Source organism: Phoca vitulina, unplaced genomic scaffold (genome assembly GCF_004348235.1).
Source record: "Phoca vitulina isolate PV1807 unplaced genomic scaffold, GSC_HSeal_1.0 scaffold29, whole genome shotgun sequence".
In the NCBI taxonomy this organism is placed as follows: domain Eukaryota; kingdom Metazoa; phylum Chordata; class Mammalia; order Carnivora; family Phocidae; genus Phoca; species Phoca vitulina.
This window is the reverse complement of record NW_022589732.1, coordinates 23,974,726-23,991,718: the sequence shown is the minus strand read 5'-3', so window position 1 is coordinate 23,991,718 and position 16,993 is coordinate 23,974,726. Positions and strand designations below refer to the sequence as shown.

The 16,993-nt window shown below is 49.8% G+C and overlaps 1 protein-coding gene across 3 annotated transcripts in view; it reads left to right on the top strand.

The window, feature by feature from the left end:
* The window catches only part of GRID1 (glutamate ionotropic receptor delta type subunit 1), a 774,024-nt gene that overhangs the window by 423,164 nt on the left and 333,867 nt on the right, over positions 1–16,993 (top strand). For all 3 annotated transcript variants that reach the window (XM_032423996.1, XM_032423994.1, XM_032423993.1), the window contains exon 5: positions 16,119–16,172. In XM_032423996.1, coding sequence (XP_032279887.1) covers positions 16,119–16,172 — 54 coding nt within the window. The remainder of the gene's footprint in view (positions 1–16,118; positions 16,173–16,993) is intronic.

Here is a 16,993-nt window from a genome sequence, read left to right as displayed (position 1 = left end):
AAAAATCGTGATACAAGTAGATGGGGAATATTGAGACAGGAAATGAAAGGATGAAAGTTTGTGTAAGAAGTTAAGTCCTCATTACCATATCAGGAGGATAATGGATAATGCTAATGTCTAAAACTGAGCAACCAAGTATAGCATGTGAACATAAGATTGAAAAATATGGAAGTAAATCTCAAAGAAATAGCTAAAAGAGTTACAAGTGTTTGCCTCTGGAGGGCAGGACTGGGAACAGGGGTAGGACCAGGAATTGCTATCTGTCAACAGAGGACTTTTAATACCACTTGATTTTAAAGTATAATTTTGTATATACAATTATAGGTTTATAAACTATGGTTTATGATTGTCTCAGTGTGCTTTGAAATTACTCCATTTCTTTTCCCTTAAAAAATTGATTATGTTCTTGTTTAGCACATTGGTCTTACTAGTATTTGATATTCAGATTTTAAATATTCTTTTCCCTATTGCTTGTAAAAAGTTTTATAACAGAGTTAACAGGAAATGAAAGGAACATATTCAAGTGATATTGGGCAGCTCACAAAGGTGGGCAGAAGGATGGGGAGTCAGGGCTGGAGACCTATGGGAGGCCAGATGGCGGGGACATGGTCGAGGTCACTTCTAAGTCTGGATAAGGCACCATCATTGGACTCACAATACTACCCTCATTGCTGGGATTAGTTTTTCAATTAGATCTTTGGGTCACTTTCTTATGACTCAGGGGAATCCACTGTGCTAAGCTTAGGTCCTGTGGTGGCCCGTGTAGGCTGGGGAGAGGAACCTTCTCCTCCCTTTGCAGCCCCTTACCTCTGGCCAAGACACATACAATGGGCGTCTCCACAAATCAAGGGTGTTCTGATATTGGGTGGCCAACACCCTACAACTGTCTCTGACTCCCATATGGGACAACCCTTTTCTCTTCTCCCAAACCACTGAGTTCCCAAAACCATTGGGAACCTGCCCATAGAATCTTAGAATGTACTGAGAACCAACTATCACTCTTGACTCTCTCTCAGACTTTTCAGATGAAGAAAATGAAGCCCAGAGAAGTTAAATGACGTACAGGAAAAGCAAGAACTAGGACCCAGGTCTCCTTCATGTAGTTCTCCCTTGCCTGATCACCATGAGGCTAGCCTGATAAGATTCCCCCCTTTAATAAATCCAAGGTGAAGAGGATGATGTTGTGAGGCAGGAAGAAGTTCCAAAGTGGTCTGAACAGTTTGGATAGAGTGGCTGACTGATTCCAGCAGCATGAAGCTTACAAGGATAATGTGAAGTGTTCCAGTTAGGTTTAGAACCCTCTGGATCAGTACAGGGTATAGAGGGAAGGTAGAGGAGTGTGTGTTTGTGTGTGTGTGTAACTCATAATTTCAAAAAATACATTCTTGGGGGTTGAAAGTGGTACAGCTGGGTGTGTGCTGTGTAGTCTCCGAGAAGGTGGGGGCTTGGCCGGCACCAGGAGAAGCAATAGTGGTCCAAAGGTGAAGGTGAAGAAGTTCTTGTCCTCCTGCCATGGCTTCCAGCCTCCACAGGTCACTGGTCCTACCACTGGAGCCACCTGAATGGGTCTGTAGATCAAGCCAGCCACTGCTGGTTCTTACACTAGAGGTTGGGGGGTGTCTAGGCTAACTTGACACTGTGTCCTGTGCACCTTCACCTTTTGCCTGAGGTAAGCCCTTGCCTTCTCTCTGTCCATTGCCATGATCACTCATCTCTCCCAAACTTTTAGGACTTGCCTGACTTCTTGCTGTCCAGGAGGTTATACCTGAATTCATCTTCCTCACTGAGCCTGATCCACCCTCTGCTTTTATGTGATTGCTTCTAGTAGTCACGTCAGATTTCTTTTTGTCCTTCACACTTAACTCAGTTTCCAGTGGATGACCATATCCTGTCAGCGTTTTCCTTCTAAACATTTCACACTCCATCGGTCCTCTCCAGCCTGGTGACCTCTCTCTGTTGTGGCCCTCGCCGGCATTTTTCTGGACCACTGGAACTGCTTCCTAGCTGATTCCCTGCATCTCTCATGCTTGTGACCTTCTCCTCCATGCGGCCCGTCTGGCCCATCTGGAATCCAGATGGTCCAGATCCTTCGCATCTTAATGTCCTCTCCCAACCCCCCGAGGCCTGGACTACCATTTGCTCCACCCTGTTCTGTTGCCACCTGAGTGTCCCATAAAATATCTGTGTGTTCCTTGAACAAAGAAACTTAATATTCTGGGGAGATAGGTTTGATAAACACAGGGTTCAGCCAAGTTCAATGATTTTCTGTGATGGGAGGACTTTTCCGTTAGTGTGCTTTGTGGCTCTTCAAGGTGAGGATATAAATGCCTTGTATCTCAAACTTTCTGACCACAGTTAGTTAGTTTGTTTGTTTTCAGGAGAACTTTTAGCATCCCCTGTATTAGTTTGCTAGGACTACTGTAACAAAGTACCATGGACTGGGGGGCTTAAACCACAGAAATGTATTGTCTCACAGTTCTGGGGGCCAGACTTCCAAGATCAAGGTGTCGCCAGGATTGGTTTCTTCTGAGGCCTCTCTTCCTGCTTTGTACAGGCTGTCATCCCATTGTGTCCTCACATGGCCTTTTCTCTATGAGCATGTATCCCTGGTGTCGCTTACTCTTCTTGTAAGGACACCAGTCAGATTGGATTCGGCCCACCCTAATGGTCTCATTTTAACTTAATCACCACATACCTTATCTCCAAAGACAGTTACATTCTGAGGTACTGGGGATTGGGACTTCAACATACGAATCTGGAGGGGCCACAACGTAGCCCGTCACATTCCAATAACATTTCTGTTAGTGTCCTTTGTGATTCTTCAGGGTGCAGTATACCTCAAACTTTCTGAGCAAAGATTTTTTTTTTTTCTTAAATAGGAGAACTCTTAGCAACTCCTAAGCCTCTTCTATTCCATAGTATATAATCTGGGGGCTCCCGATTTACAAGATAAAAGCCCAGCTCCCCTGCGTAGGCCCTGCTGTTTGGGACCTGGCAGTATTTCAGATCATAGCTCATTCCTCATGCTATCTATCCTCCCACCTTTGATTTTGAGCCACAGAATGACCAATAGCGGGGATGCTTCATGTGCAGATTCAACTCCGCGGATAGGCGCGTAGGCCAGGCAATGCCACACTGGCCTCGTCAATAGGCAGTGGGCACAGTAAAGCTCGACACAGTGGAGAATGTGCTGGAAAGAGTGTGTGCATGGTCTCAAGGGCTTCTCCGCATGGCCATCCTGACCTCTCTAGAATGCGGGTCTGACCATACCATTCCCACATTAACCTGCAAGGCGGGAAGAGGTTCCAAAGCTTTCTGGTCTGACTGGATAGAACAATGATCTGACAGGACAGGACTGGGAGCATAGCTTTCAGGGGCTAGGCAAGTGGGTGAAGGTTTCGTCAATACACTCAGGGAAGAAAATGAAGCTCTAATTGCAGCCATAGAGAAACATTGATTAATAAAGGTCAGAGGAACGGATCCGGGATTCTTTACACAAATTATATTTTCTGTACTACACTTTATCCATGAGCTAAGAAGTCTTTGTGGCTAGTTTTGATTATAATTGATTTTAGGAACCAGTCTTTATTCACAAGATGTGAAGATGTGATTCAATCACCACTCCCTAACCTAAGGCCCTTTCTTACCGCCAGGCTTACACATGCTGTCTCCTCAGACTGGAATGCTCGGCTGCCCCACCACTGCCCACCCCCAACAGGGGACTTCCACTCTCCAGGAGGGAGTTGGTACCTGGCTCCTCATTCACTGAACACTCCCCGATCACTGCACGTTCTCCTTTTATCCTGTACAATATTCTCTCTGTGTGGGACTGTCTCTCCAAGTAGGCTGGATTCACTCCAAGACAGGGCCCAAGACTTCCTTACTTCCCTGTCCAGATTGCTCATAGTACCTGGCATCTAGTAGGAACCCAGGTCCACAGTTGTTCAGTGGGTGGGTGGATCCTGCTGTTGTCTCTCTCACGGCTGCTCGTGGATTTTCTCAAGGTTGACACCTGCTTCTTTGACTTTTTAATTCTGTGATTCCCCAAAGTGGCTGAGTCCATGAAGCCTTTTTTCTCCTCTGGGCCTCCTTCCTGCATTGCTGTTTCTCTAGATCAGGCAAATTTCTCAGGAAGCCTGTGGGGCCAGGTTCCTTTCTAGCCTGAGACCTCTTGCCTTGTGCCAGTAGTCCTTCCCCTGAGCCCAGACCAGCACTTGTTGGCACTTGGCCTTCCCCCTGGGCTGTAGTCAACCTGATCCTAGGGAGCAGAGTCAAGAAACACCAAGTCTATACTGAATGACCTCAGGGGAGGCCTGAGATCATCATGAGTCTTCCCGTTCTCGGGGTCTGGTGGGACACGTAGCTACTCCAGACAGGCTGTCTCATGCTCTCATTATTTGGGCTGTACTTCTGGATTCTCCAGCCTAGGCAGAGATGATGAACCCAAAGAGCTGGCTATTCAGTCATTTCCTAGTTTCCTTTCCTTTCCTTTTTTTTTTTTAATTAATTAATTTATTTTTACTATGTTATGTTAGTCACCATATAGTACTTCATTACTTCCTGATGTAGTTCTTTTCAAGGGGATCAGAAATGGTCACCTTTCAGGATTTGTTGCAAGAAATAGTGCCAATATAGGTAGAGAATTTACATTTAGGAATAAGCACTTGGGAGGCCATCTGGAAAATCTGGTCATGAAAGCAAGACCAGTGTGAATATGAGGTAGGAATTTGAGAGAGGTGCAGTAATGCCTATCCTGGGCATTTTGTGTTTGTTGATTCACTGATGCTTCTTTTTATTTGGGCCCCACGTTCCCCTACAAAGGTGTCTGAAGTGGAATTGTTTGTGTGTGTGTGTGTGTGTGTGTGTGTGTGTGTGTATGTATATAGGTGTGTGCACATGCACAAGTGGATGGGATTATTTGGGAAGTTTAAGGTTTAATGTTGCCCTGGGGGGTCAGGTAGGATTGCCTCCTACCTTCATGTCTGTCGCCAAGATCATCAAATTAGATGAAACCAGTGTGGTGCTTCTGACCTACAGCTCTAAGGCAAGTGTAGGACATGGTTATGGTGAGTTTTCTCACTGATTTTTCTGCTCCAGATACTGAGCCTAGAAGCCCTGTGCTCAGTTTTCTCTTCAATGCCATTCCATGGGTAGGGCTTTGTGCTAGTCATGAGAGTGGAGGGTGGGGCAGGTCGGCCACACCCCTGCAGACAAAGTGTATTTGGCTTCTGTGTCAAATGTAGACTTGGAGCAGCTGAATGTAGAGTTACATGACTTGATTATTGGGCCCAGAGGACTTTGGGCAAAAATGAGGTTCTTGGCCATGCCCAGGTCTGGGACCCAACAGCACAGAGGCGTTGTACTTGGAGAGAAGCTGTCTCCAAGCTTGTAAAACAGTTTATATTGTGGATTCTAAAGATAATAGATCCTCCCCTTTCTCTTTTCATGGAATTTGCATTATCCTCTCCTCCTTACTCCCCAGGACCTCACAGTCCCACCCATGGCCTCTCTGAATCACTTCTAGTGGGGCGAGAGTGTCGAGGTGAGCTTTATGCCCCCTTTCCCATACAGGGCACCTCCCTGGCTTTCCCATGTCACAAATCAGGGACTTGTTTCCTGACAACTGCCAAGCCAGAGAACTCCTCCCCAGCACCCTGAGGAAGAAGTAGCTCTTGTCTCCAGAACTGAAAAGACATTTTTCTTTCTATTCCATTCTCCAAAAAGTCAGGCTCATAAAAAAGAATACAAATTACACCCAGCAGCTCTTATCAGCTTGGTAAAGAATTGCTACTTTCAACTTTATTGCCTTAAAAAGAATTCAAACGCTTCCATCTTTTAAAAACAATTTAGGTTGAGAAAAGGAATTAGATCCGTGTGCAGAAGCCGCTTGCCTGGCAGGATTTGAAGGGGTCACGGTATTAACCTTGAACGGTGATGCTTTAATTGAGCAGCCTAGGCAGTGTAGATGTTCTCCCAGTGGATATGTGCTGTGGGTCTGGTCTCTGGGGCTGACAGCCACACAGGGGGGCAGGCGTGTGGGGCCCTTTGTGACCCAGCAGGCCTGGGAGGGAGTTTTCGGCCCCAGATGGTCCCCACCCCTTCCCTTCCTTCCGCAGCCTCTGATGCCGTGGGTCCCTAGAGCCAGTCTTCGGATGCAGGCTGCGCCGTCTCAGGCTCCAGCACGAACGTGTAAATACTCATGGGAGGGAGAAGAAAACATTTTTAATCAGTTTTGGACTTTGCTTTGCTTATGTCTGAAAATCACTTGAAGCTGGAGCAGAACAGCTGGCTGTATGAGAAATGGCTCAGCGCGGCCATCTGCCACCCAAGAGCTGCGTCCCTTGGCCTCTGGGGGACCCGCGTCATGAGATTGTTCACAGCCCGCTGCAGAGGCTGGCCACTCTTCTCGCCAAACCAGAGCGTAAATACGCTCAGAAGTGATCTGTTCTATTGTACATCTCGGTCCTCAAAAGGAATTGTGTGGTAGTGTCCACGCGGGCAATGGTGGGCACGCCTTTCTTCTGCATGAGACAAGATCTGATAGAAAAGCCGGCTCCCATCGCCTCCCAGCAGGACAAAGCCTGGGTGTCTGTGAGAGTAGGTAGAACGCGGAGGGCCTTATTTGGCGGCCGTGCCCTCCAGATGGCAGGGAAATTATGGACCATTTATTAAAATCCGAGTATCCATCAGTTGCTACTCATCGGCAGTGCCTGGCTTTACTTCTCCAAGTTGCTCTTATTAAACAGGTCGTGCCTGTGAGCAGACTTCATTTCATTTTTCTGCTGATATTAACGTTTCCTCATAAATTGTCCACATGTAGCATATTCTCACTTTTTATTACAGTAAATTGCACTTCCAGCACAGCCCTGGAACCTGTCTCTATTTCATCTGAAGGATCCACAAATGATCCGTAATGAATCTTCATCCCCGGAGGCTGTGGGCTGGCACTCCTGCCCTCCGCGCAGAGTGGGAAGGCGGCTTGAAAGAGCTGTTTATCTCAAACTTGGTAAACAGCGAGGACTGAGGCCAGGGAGGTCTAATGATTGACGAAAAATTGTTCAGTTCTATCAGATTTTTACATGTGTTTAGTCAATTATGCTTTCTTTTTTTTTTTTTCATAGCAACATAATAGTTTGTCTGAGATCAAAGCCAGTATATAAAAAAAAAAAACCACCGAAAGATGAATACCCTCTCTCCAGTGTTACGGTAATATCTTTTAAAATGCCGCTGATTGACCAGACTAGTCCAGAACTTACTGTGTTGTTAAGCAGAATATATGGGAGCTTGCATCAGGAGTTCCGGCACTCAGCACAAATGAAGACACAATTATATCCCCATAGCAAAGCTCTAAAATTTGATCATGTTTCCATCAGCTTCCAAAGGTCACCATGTCTTGCATTTATCCACCTTTCAAGTTCACTTTGTTTCATTTCACCTTCTCTCAGACGTGTAGCAAAAGTGTGCTATTTTCAAATACAGGCAGTACTTTGCACAGAACAGTGTTAACCAAAAATCAAGTGCATATCCAAGCTGGGCAAAACAAGGACACAGGTCCTGTATGCATGGGTTTCTGTGAAGGCAGTACCAAGGGAAGGCAAAGGAAAGAGTACCTGTATGTCAGTACACCTTCTGACTATTTGGGGCTTCCTTTTTAGGTCCCTGGCCTTTGTTATTCTCAGCATCAGGGAAATATGCAGGAGTGTGGATCCACCCATTTGTTGATTCCAAAGACATCTTTCCAAAGGTCGTTGTCTGCCAGGTGCTATGTGGGGAAGGGGCTGCATGGTATCTAGATCAGGCCTTAGGCCATAGTGAGGGACTGGAGGCTCTTCCTCATAGACAACCAGAGGACCTGCCTGATCCAGGGGTTTGGAAGGGTGGGGGTGGGGGTGGGGTGGTGCTGGCAGGAAACTGCAGAATCTAGGACCCGGCTTCGCAGAAGCCCCTGTGACTTCCCAGATTTACTATCTAGGCCTCATCACTATCTGCATTGCCTTTCAGCTTGGCTCTTGCATTTGTGTGAAAGATCCCCAGAAGTGACCGGAATGCGTTTGTCTTCAAGTTGGCATGATACACTAGAGGGGGGCTGGTCGTGTGCCTCGGTGACACTGACTTGTGGGGAGCCTTTGGGCAAGTCTCCGCATCTGTCTGCTCAGATCAGAAGCCTGTTTCAGCAGCTCATTATGAGGACTCACTGGGGTGTCGTGTGTAGAGGGCTTCACTCAGGGTCTGAGTAGAGGAGGTGTTTCAGAAAGTGCCAGCAATTGTGCCCAGTCTACTGGCAGCCCTTCCCTCCAGCCTTTTCTAGCCAGCACCTTCCCTGAACTCCCAACAGCAGGCTCAGATTTCCCTCGGCAAAGGCCCTCTTAGTGTCCCCCGGAGCTGTGTTTGGAAGCTAAAGCTGAACTCTGCCACGCTTTCTTCCCCAGATGGCCTTGTGTGGCCTTGTCTCCACCATCCTCCGCCAGCCACCCTGCCCACGACACACACATGCTAAGCAGCCTGTCCGTGTGCTCAGGTGACTGTGGTTCCTGTTCCTGGGCTTCAAGGAAGCTTCAGCAGAGTGGTGGGTGAGGTGGGGACACATAATGGATGCCGGGTCAGGAGGGGCTGTTTCCTGGGAAGGGCCTGGGACAAGAAATTGGAAGAGAAACCCACATATGGTTCAAAATTACCAATGGGACCTAGGAGTAAGGACGGGGCCAGCAGTAGGAGCCGTCGACCTGGGGAGAACATTAAGGCAGTTTTCCAGTGAGAGCGAGGCCCTAAGAAGTTCTGGAGACAAGGCTAAGGTAAACAGAAGAAGCAGCTGGGCCAGACTCTCAGGCCCTTTTCTTGAGGAGGCAGGCCTCTGGGAAGCCCAGAGTGGCCAGAAGTGATGGCTGTCATTTATGGGTTTCCTCATACTTCTGTGCTATCGCTTCTTGAGCTTGGGGCCCTGATCATGGCGGTTGCTTTGCTGATTTCCTTGTAAAAGGGCTTCTGGGCTCCTGGATCATCCATAGTCTTGTAGCCAGTTACTCCCCTTCTTTGCAGATGGGGCGAACCGCACTCCCTCACACTCCAGAGGCATGACATTTTACAGAGAGAATTGTTCCTCAATAGCATGCTGTTGCAAAGGCAGCAGTGGGTCTTTAAAGTTAGCACACTAGCCATCCTTGGGAAAAGGCCAGGGTCTGCGCTCCATGGAGGGAATGCACTGAAATGTTATGAGTTGGGATTTTAAAAAGATGCTAATTGTCGACAAGTTTTCATTATCTCGGGCTCCCAGTGTTGGGGGGTGCCTAGAGAAGTGGCCAACAATTAACACATACATAAATAATTGGTGGCATTTGCACTCAGCGATCCTGCTGGAAGGCTTCCATGTAGAGGTTTTTTTCCACTCCATTTATGATTCCTTTAGGCCAAGATAAAGTGAAATGAACTCATACTTAAGAAATGCAAGAGGCATAATGGTCTGAGGCTGATGAGAACAAGTTAACCCGGAGAAGGAAGGCACTGTTGCCCGTCACGGTGTTTTCTCCGCTATGAGAAAAAAGATTATTTTGTCCCCATTGCCAGGGGCCGGGCCCAGGCCCAAAGGCTCGCATGCTTGCCCTGACAGCTGTTGAGGCCTTTTGAGAAACAGCATGACCGAGGGAAAAGAACTCAAGCTTTGCAGACAGACAGACCGGGTTCAAATCCAGCTCCTGCCAAGTACTAGCGGAGGGCCCTGTGTGAGCTACGAGGCCAGATCTAGGTCCCGGCTCCCCATCCGTGGGATGGGGAGGAGAACTCTGCCTGACTCAGTAGGCTGTGTGAGTAAAGGGAGGTGTGTGTGTTGTGAAGTGGGAGAGATAGAGTATTGAAGTGTCTGGAGGGGTGCTTGATCAAAGGAGATGGCTCAGACTTGGTCCTGGGTGAAAGGCGGAGAACACAGAGGCAGGGGACCAGGCTGGAGGTCCTTCCTGCAGCCCCGTAGAACCAGTCTTCTCGGCCTCCTTTTAGGCGTTTGGATATTAGAGCTGATCTCCACCTCCATATGGCCAAAGGGCCTCTCCCGCCCTGTCCAGGCGAGCCACCCTGCATCTACCATTCGCATCAGCGCTAGGGGCTGCTTTCTGTCTAGAGCTTTGGGGAGCCAGGAGCTGGGCTTTGTTCTGCATCTACTTCTCTATGGAAACTGTGGAATCAGGGTGGCTGAGGAGCCAGGACAGGATCCAAATATCCCCTGGCCCCAGGGGAGCCTGCAGGATGGCCTGTTAGTGTCCCGTGTCACTTATATTCCAGCTCTGTTGATGCAGTTAGCTGTGGGAAACCTGTAATTGGCCTGAGGTCCAGGCAGCGGTTGCTGCTCCTGGACAAGGGGACATATTCCCTTCCCCAGGTCTGGGAAGGACAGCTGCCTTCCACTTCCCTAACAGCTGCCTAGCTATGACAGTGTGGTGGTGTATGGGTGTCAGGACAAGTGAAGACACCTAGCTCTGCCTCACCACTGGTGATCTGTGTCCACCATCCAAGCCCTTTCTATGGGCTACATACCACAGTAAGCTCCTTGAGTCTGCGATTGGAAAGGGGCTCAAACAGGAGTCAGCACGAGCCTTTGGAAGTTTCCACCTTCTTAGCTCTTCTTCTAAAAGCTCTATGTTGGCCAATCTACTGCTGGACCATGAAAGCTGGGAAGTCGGTCACTGATGGTTTGGCAAAGCCTTGCAAGACTCACAGCAGGAACTTAACCAGGGCTGCCAGTGCAGGGGCCCTTTGGGTTCACCAACACATGGTTCCCACCTCCCACAGGGTCTAGGTGGAGCTCCTACAGAGGCACAGGGCTCTATCACCTGCCACTGCATTATTTTGAGGGTTGTCCCACAGCCATGGTGCCCAGCTCCAGCAGAGAAACCCAACTGCAGGAATGCAGCCTCCCTACTTGCTGGAGGCGAGTGTCTGGAAGCCCACCCCGAGCAGAAGCCGGCTCCACTCCCTTCCCCACCCATGGAAGGCAGGGCTGCCCTTTATCTGCCTCGTTAGCTCAATGCTTTTCTGCCAATGCTGCTAGTGCCACAGAGCAGTGGGCTACAGTGGCGCCAAGGTGAAGGGAAGCCCCACGTTGTGCTGCCTTGAAGGGTCTGTGGACTCCTGGAGGAGACCGCGCTCATCACAGTGGCCATGTTGTTTATTGTCGGTCGTCTAGGTACTGTTGGCTCTATGATGGCATGGATGAGGCTCCTGGCTCACATCTGCATTCCGGAGACTTAGGACAATAGCTGGTGTGTGGCAGGCACGGTCTGTTGAGTGAAGGAAGGAGCGGATGAGACTATGCACATCTGCACATTGAAGAGACCACTGAATGATGACCAGGCTGGAGACTCGAGTGGAAGGAATGGGGAGGACCTTCACGTTCACTGCTTATCTATAGTGAGCTCCCATCTGGGCCGAGAGCCTCACACATAATTTCATTTAATTCCCATGATAACCCCAGGGTGGGAGGTGTTTGTCTCAGGTGGGGTTCCCAGAAGCAGACTCTGAGGCAAAGATTTGTGTGACAATGATTTATTAAGAAGTGTTCCCAGGAGAATTAAAAAAAAAAACGAAAGGCAGCAGGGGAGTGGGAATGTGGGACAGGGAAATGAAGGAAGCCAGAGTGGGCGTGCTAGCAAGTGAGGCAGTGTGGGCACGGTCCCATGGACAGATTCGGGACCCAGCTGAGCTCACACTTGGAGCAGTCCCCATCCGGGAACAGGGCAGCTGGGATTTGTATATGTGACACTCTCAGTCCTCGGTTAGGGGTGTAAATTCCCAGGCACCGTGAGTGCTGCGCAGAGGTTCCAGCGGCCTGAGGCACGGGTGTCTGCCGTTGGGTGTGAAGGCACACAGGGAGCCAGGGTGCTCACAAACCCTCATGGAATGCAGGGGGAATGTGGGCAGAGCATCCATAGCACTGTCGGCATTCGAACGCCTTCTAGGCATGGAGCTGCCGCTCAGGGAGGTGGAGTAGCTCACCCAGGAGCCCACAGCTAAGCAGTGCCAGAACTGGGATTCGAATATGCTCTGCCTGCCCACCTTCCTTGCCCCGCTGGCTCTGCCACGGAAGAGAGGACTCGGCTGCACCTGCCACAGACATGGCTGGGGAGGAAGAGGGAAGGATGGCGCTCAGACAGGGAATTAGAGGCGCTGGGAGGGACACTGCCCACTGGGCTGTGAGCGGTTAGGGCTCTTCCCACGGAGCTGGCATCTCTCCAATAACTAGTGGCAGGGAGAGAGGTGTTCTTTCTAAATCTGCAGTAGCTTCTCCTTCTTACCATCCAGCTCAGCTTCTGTGTGAATTGCATCCTCTGGAAAAGGCTGCAGCCAAGCACTATTTATCTCTGTGTGGGGAAAAGAGGCTTAACAAATTAGCTGAGCTTAATTGGTGAGGAAAGTAGGACAGGAAAGTTGGCCAGTTGTCCTGTGGGGTTTTCTGATCAATTCTCTCCATCAATATCATTCGTGTGTGAGTCTGAGACCAGGTGGGACAACTCCTGAGAGGAGCCAGGGTCCGAGCTGTTCCCTGGGATGTCCTGGCAGCTGTGTCATGTCCTCGGCCCTGTGGGCTCCTGTGGGTAACAGAGGACCTTTCACCTGCACAGAAGATGCACAGAACTAAACATTCTGGAGCAGGGCTCCCAGTCGCAGAGGCCAAGAGTCGGGGTGGAAGCTCTGAAATAACACAGCACCTCAAGCATGCGGCCATTCTCAGTGCATCAGGATCCCAAGGAGGGGGGCCCCAACGTCTGGCTTTTTAAAAGCTCCCTAGGAGGTTCCTGCATGCAGCCAGACTTTCAAATCATTGCTTCAGAATGTCCGTGCCTGGGGCACCTGGGTGGCTCAGTCGTTAGGCGTCTGCCTTCGGCTCGGGTCGTGATCCCGGGGTCCTGGGATCGAGCCCCACATCGGGCTCCCTGCTCCGTGGGGAAGCCTGCTTCTCCCTCTCCTACTCCCCCTGCTTATGTTCCCTCTCTCGCTATGTCTCTCTCTGTCAAATAAATAAATAAAATATTTAAAAAAAAAAAAAAAAAGAATGTCTGTGCCTGATAGAGTCCTGCCGCTCACCCATGGTCAACCTCCCTGCTGATGCTTAAGTCCCTTTCAGGGACATGCTGTTCACCTTCCACTTGGGCACGTTCTCCCGATGAGAGCTTACTGCTCCCTAGGCAGCCCATTCCATCTTGAACCCCCTGGAAAGTCAGAAAGTTCTGTCTTCTATTGAGTTGATACCTCCCTCCCTGATTCCTGGAGACCTTGGTGCTAAATCAACTCAGAGGCTGCAAAGAGCAATTCCAGTCTCTCTCGCACATGACGGTTCTTCATGTGCCTAAAGACGCCTTTACTTTCCCTGTCCCACCCCATGACCAAATCCAGTCTGCAGTGTCCTCCGTCCAGTGGGGTGGCCCAGTAGTCAACGCCCAGCCCCTGCCTTTCCAGGGTTCTTTACTCAGCAGTGTTACTTCCAAGTCTCATCTCCCCAGTTGCCCTTCTGTTCCTGGAAACCAAGAGTAGGGCTTTGAGCGCAGCCTTGTTAAGCTGCGTCCCTTTAGATTGAGTTCAGTGTTCTAGCTTTCTGAGACATTATGACACCCTCCCAGCACTGTCTCCTGTACAAATTTGTTGAGCGTGTCACTGATGTCCTCCATGTGAGCATTAAGGGAATCTGAGGTGTTGGGAATGGAGGCAAGCCAGGGCCCAGCAGTGTGCTGCAGAGTGTTCTCAGAGCATCCTGTGTCCACGTCTCCCTCCCACACCTCCTCCCCAGGCCTCCAGGCTTCTGAAGACATTCCTGGAAGTCTGTGTTGCGAGGCTTTGGGCTGGGCGGCTGAGACTGCACCCGGAGATGCTCGCCCTTCACCTCCTCCGAGGGTCTGAGGTTCCTCAGAGGGCAGCTGGCCTGGAAGTCCTCACAGCTTCTGGGGAGAGGGGCTGGTATATGGAGTGTGTAGAATGGGGAGAAAGCATCTTTGGGACATGGCCCCACAAGCGCTTGGCATCTCTGGAGCTCCTTTCTTCCAGGTACAGGAGAGAGAACACTTGGAGCCTTCTTCCTGGGGTAGGGGGTGGAGCAGCCTAGGCATTCTTCAACATAACTCACTTATTCTAAGAAAGAGAGGGTTTTGTGGGGGCCTGGTTCATGTGGAGGAGGACTTGTGTGGCTAGAGAAGATTTCCAGGATCCAAGAATGTGGGCGAGCCAAGGAATAAGGGTGGAACCTGCAAAGGGTGGGGATGACCACTTCCCGTCTCTGCTTCGTGGGAAAGGCTTGGGACTGGTATGGATGCCATTCCATTTTCTGTGTTTACTGCTTCTTGAGATTGAGGACTGAAGCTATTGGCAGAAAAGAGGATGCAAGCGTTATCTATTTTTTATAGCTGAACAGAGACTGGAGTGGTTAAATGACAACCGGTGAAGGCAGTCCCCTTCCAGCCCAGTCCAGACTCCCCTCCTCATCTGTCTTCATAGGGGCCAGCACCCTCTCACTTCTGGGCTGGAGAAGAAGAATTCATGTCCTCCCCCCACCAAAGATGGCCCAGAAAGACCCCTTTGTCCACCCTTAGTGTCCTGGGGGGGCTATCTGTAAAGGACTGGGCTGCTGGAGCTGGCTGGGGCACTCCCAAAGGCTCTCTTTCCGCATGCTTGTTGTGTTGGCTAGCAAACTGATCCATTCTCTGTGTAGGTGAAGTTCTAACAGTAACCTGCGCACCGACAGTGCGATGGTCGAGCTCCCACATATGGCTGGGTCGCTGGTGCAGGCAGGCTCTTTACCCCTCTCTGCCTCATGGTTAAGAAGAATGAGTCAGATCTCTGTGTACTGAGGAGGAAAGATATTCTTGATACACTGATAAGTAAAAAAAAAAAAAATGACAGTTGTAACCTGATATGTATTTCATGATTCCAGTTTAATAGAAACATCTGTCTGATATGTGTACCTAGATATGTACCACAACCTTCTAGAAGGGAACACCTCAGACAACCTCTGGAGGATGAATGTGGAGGGACAAATGGGGCATTTTCACCACTTTAGCACATTTAAAAAAATGGGGCAGGGTTATGGGATGATTTTGAACATTTTTATTTTTCTGTAGTTTTGCAAATAAAAAGAGTGATAAAAATTAGATCACAAAAATACACACACACACACACACACAGAGGACGACAATCTGATAGCTCTTTCCAGGTTCAAGTACTTGACACATGCTAACTGGGAGAGTTCTTACGGGACATGCTTGACAATGATCAGTTCCTTCTCTCCTTTCAATCTGTTGGCTTTCCAGTTAAAGGAGGGTAAAAGCACCCATAAAGCATATGAGAAACAAAATAAGGAGCGGGGTCCTATCTGCCTTGCCCTCTTACGCTTCCTTCATGTATTCGGCAGCAATCTTCATTCGTATATTAAACCCTTTGTGCTGGTTATAGTGTAAGGTTCTGGGACACAACGGTGACCACCCAAGAATGTGGAGACCCCAACTTGGTGAAGGAGATAGATGATACGAAATAGATAAGCTGCTAACTATTCAAGCACAGAAATAGCAAGGGCTATCAAGAAATAGAACAAAGTGCTATAAGAGAGAATGATGGGGTGGGGTCGCTGCCCAGAAACAAGAAAGAGCCGGTTCTATGGGTCCTTTTTGGTTTCTTTAGAACCGAAGGCAGTTCAGAGCCCCAGCTGGGAGCTGCTGTCCTCCCAGGTGCTGTTCAGCATGGCTGGGCGAGATGCCATACATCCCTTGTTCCAGATTCCTGATGCTCTAGTCTCTGGCAGTCATGAGAATCATCCCCCTAAGCTCTCCTCCAGAAAGGTGTTCTCCAGGAGAAGGGAAGAAGACCCCCACCTGTGGTGGCCCTGTGATGCCTGCAGGAACTGGAGCTGCCAACTTGCTCAGGGCTGGTGCATGAGAGCTTGGAAGAACAGCAGGAAGTCAGATGTCGGTGTTCAAATGATGCGTCTTATAGCTAAAGCGTCCAGAGCTGACTCCGGGGGATGGCATGTTTTGTGAAGAAAAAAATCTCCAAGAGCAATGTTTATCAAACCCCGTCTCGGCAATCATTCTGCATGTCTGCCAGCTTCTGGCCTGCTTCCATTCATGTTTGTTTTCTTTTTCTCTCTGCAGGCTGTGGAGACCAACCTGGCTTCCAAGGACAGCCACTGGGTCTTTGTGAATGAGGTAAGAGCCCCAGAATGCCGAGGGGCGCAGCTTGCACCAAGCCCCCTGCCCCTTGGGAGAGCTCAGGGGGATGCTGTGGGGCCCAATTCTGACCTGGGGTGCTGCAGTGAATTCCAGGGCCCCACAATGCAACACAGGGGTTCAGAGAGTTGGACCTGACCTGCCAAGATGCTCACCTGGAGCGGGGGGAACCAGTGGAAGAATCGAGATTGGAGTACGTGAAGGAGGCCGAAGTCCAAGGGAAGGAGTGTCCGGCATAGGATGTGCAGAGTGAGGGGAGGCAGCCAGTCAGGGGTCAGGGGCTGGAGAGATTAGCACAGGTTAGAAAACGGGGTGCAGAGGGGGTGAGGCAGAGGAATGAGGAGGGGATGGTGGAGGATGAATTTCGTGCAGCAGGAGGTTGCAGGTGTGTGTGTGTGTTACTTAGCTGTGTGAGTGTGCATATGTAGAAGAGTGCACACGTGTGAGAGTGTATGTGAGAAGATGTGTGTCAGCCTGTGTGTGAGTGCGTATATGGACATGCGTGTGAGTGCGTCTGTGTGTGCACACACCCATGTGCAGCTGGTGGGGGCAGGAATCAGTGTAGCCATTTAAAGGGGGTAGATGGAAAGCATCTCCCATGACAGACCATCCCACTGCCTTGGGCCCTGGAAGGAAGGGGAATACTGAGTTGTCACTGTGGCCTGGTCTGCTCTTCACCAGTGCCATGTGCCTGGGCCTGGCCGCCTCCACGCTGCAGATGTGACATGGGAGTGGCCTGTAGCCACATGCCCTGGCTTTCTGGAAGAATCCCCTCTGCCCACACGCCTATTCAGGAAACA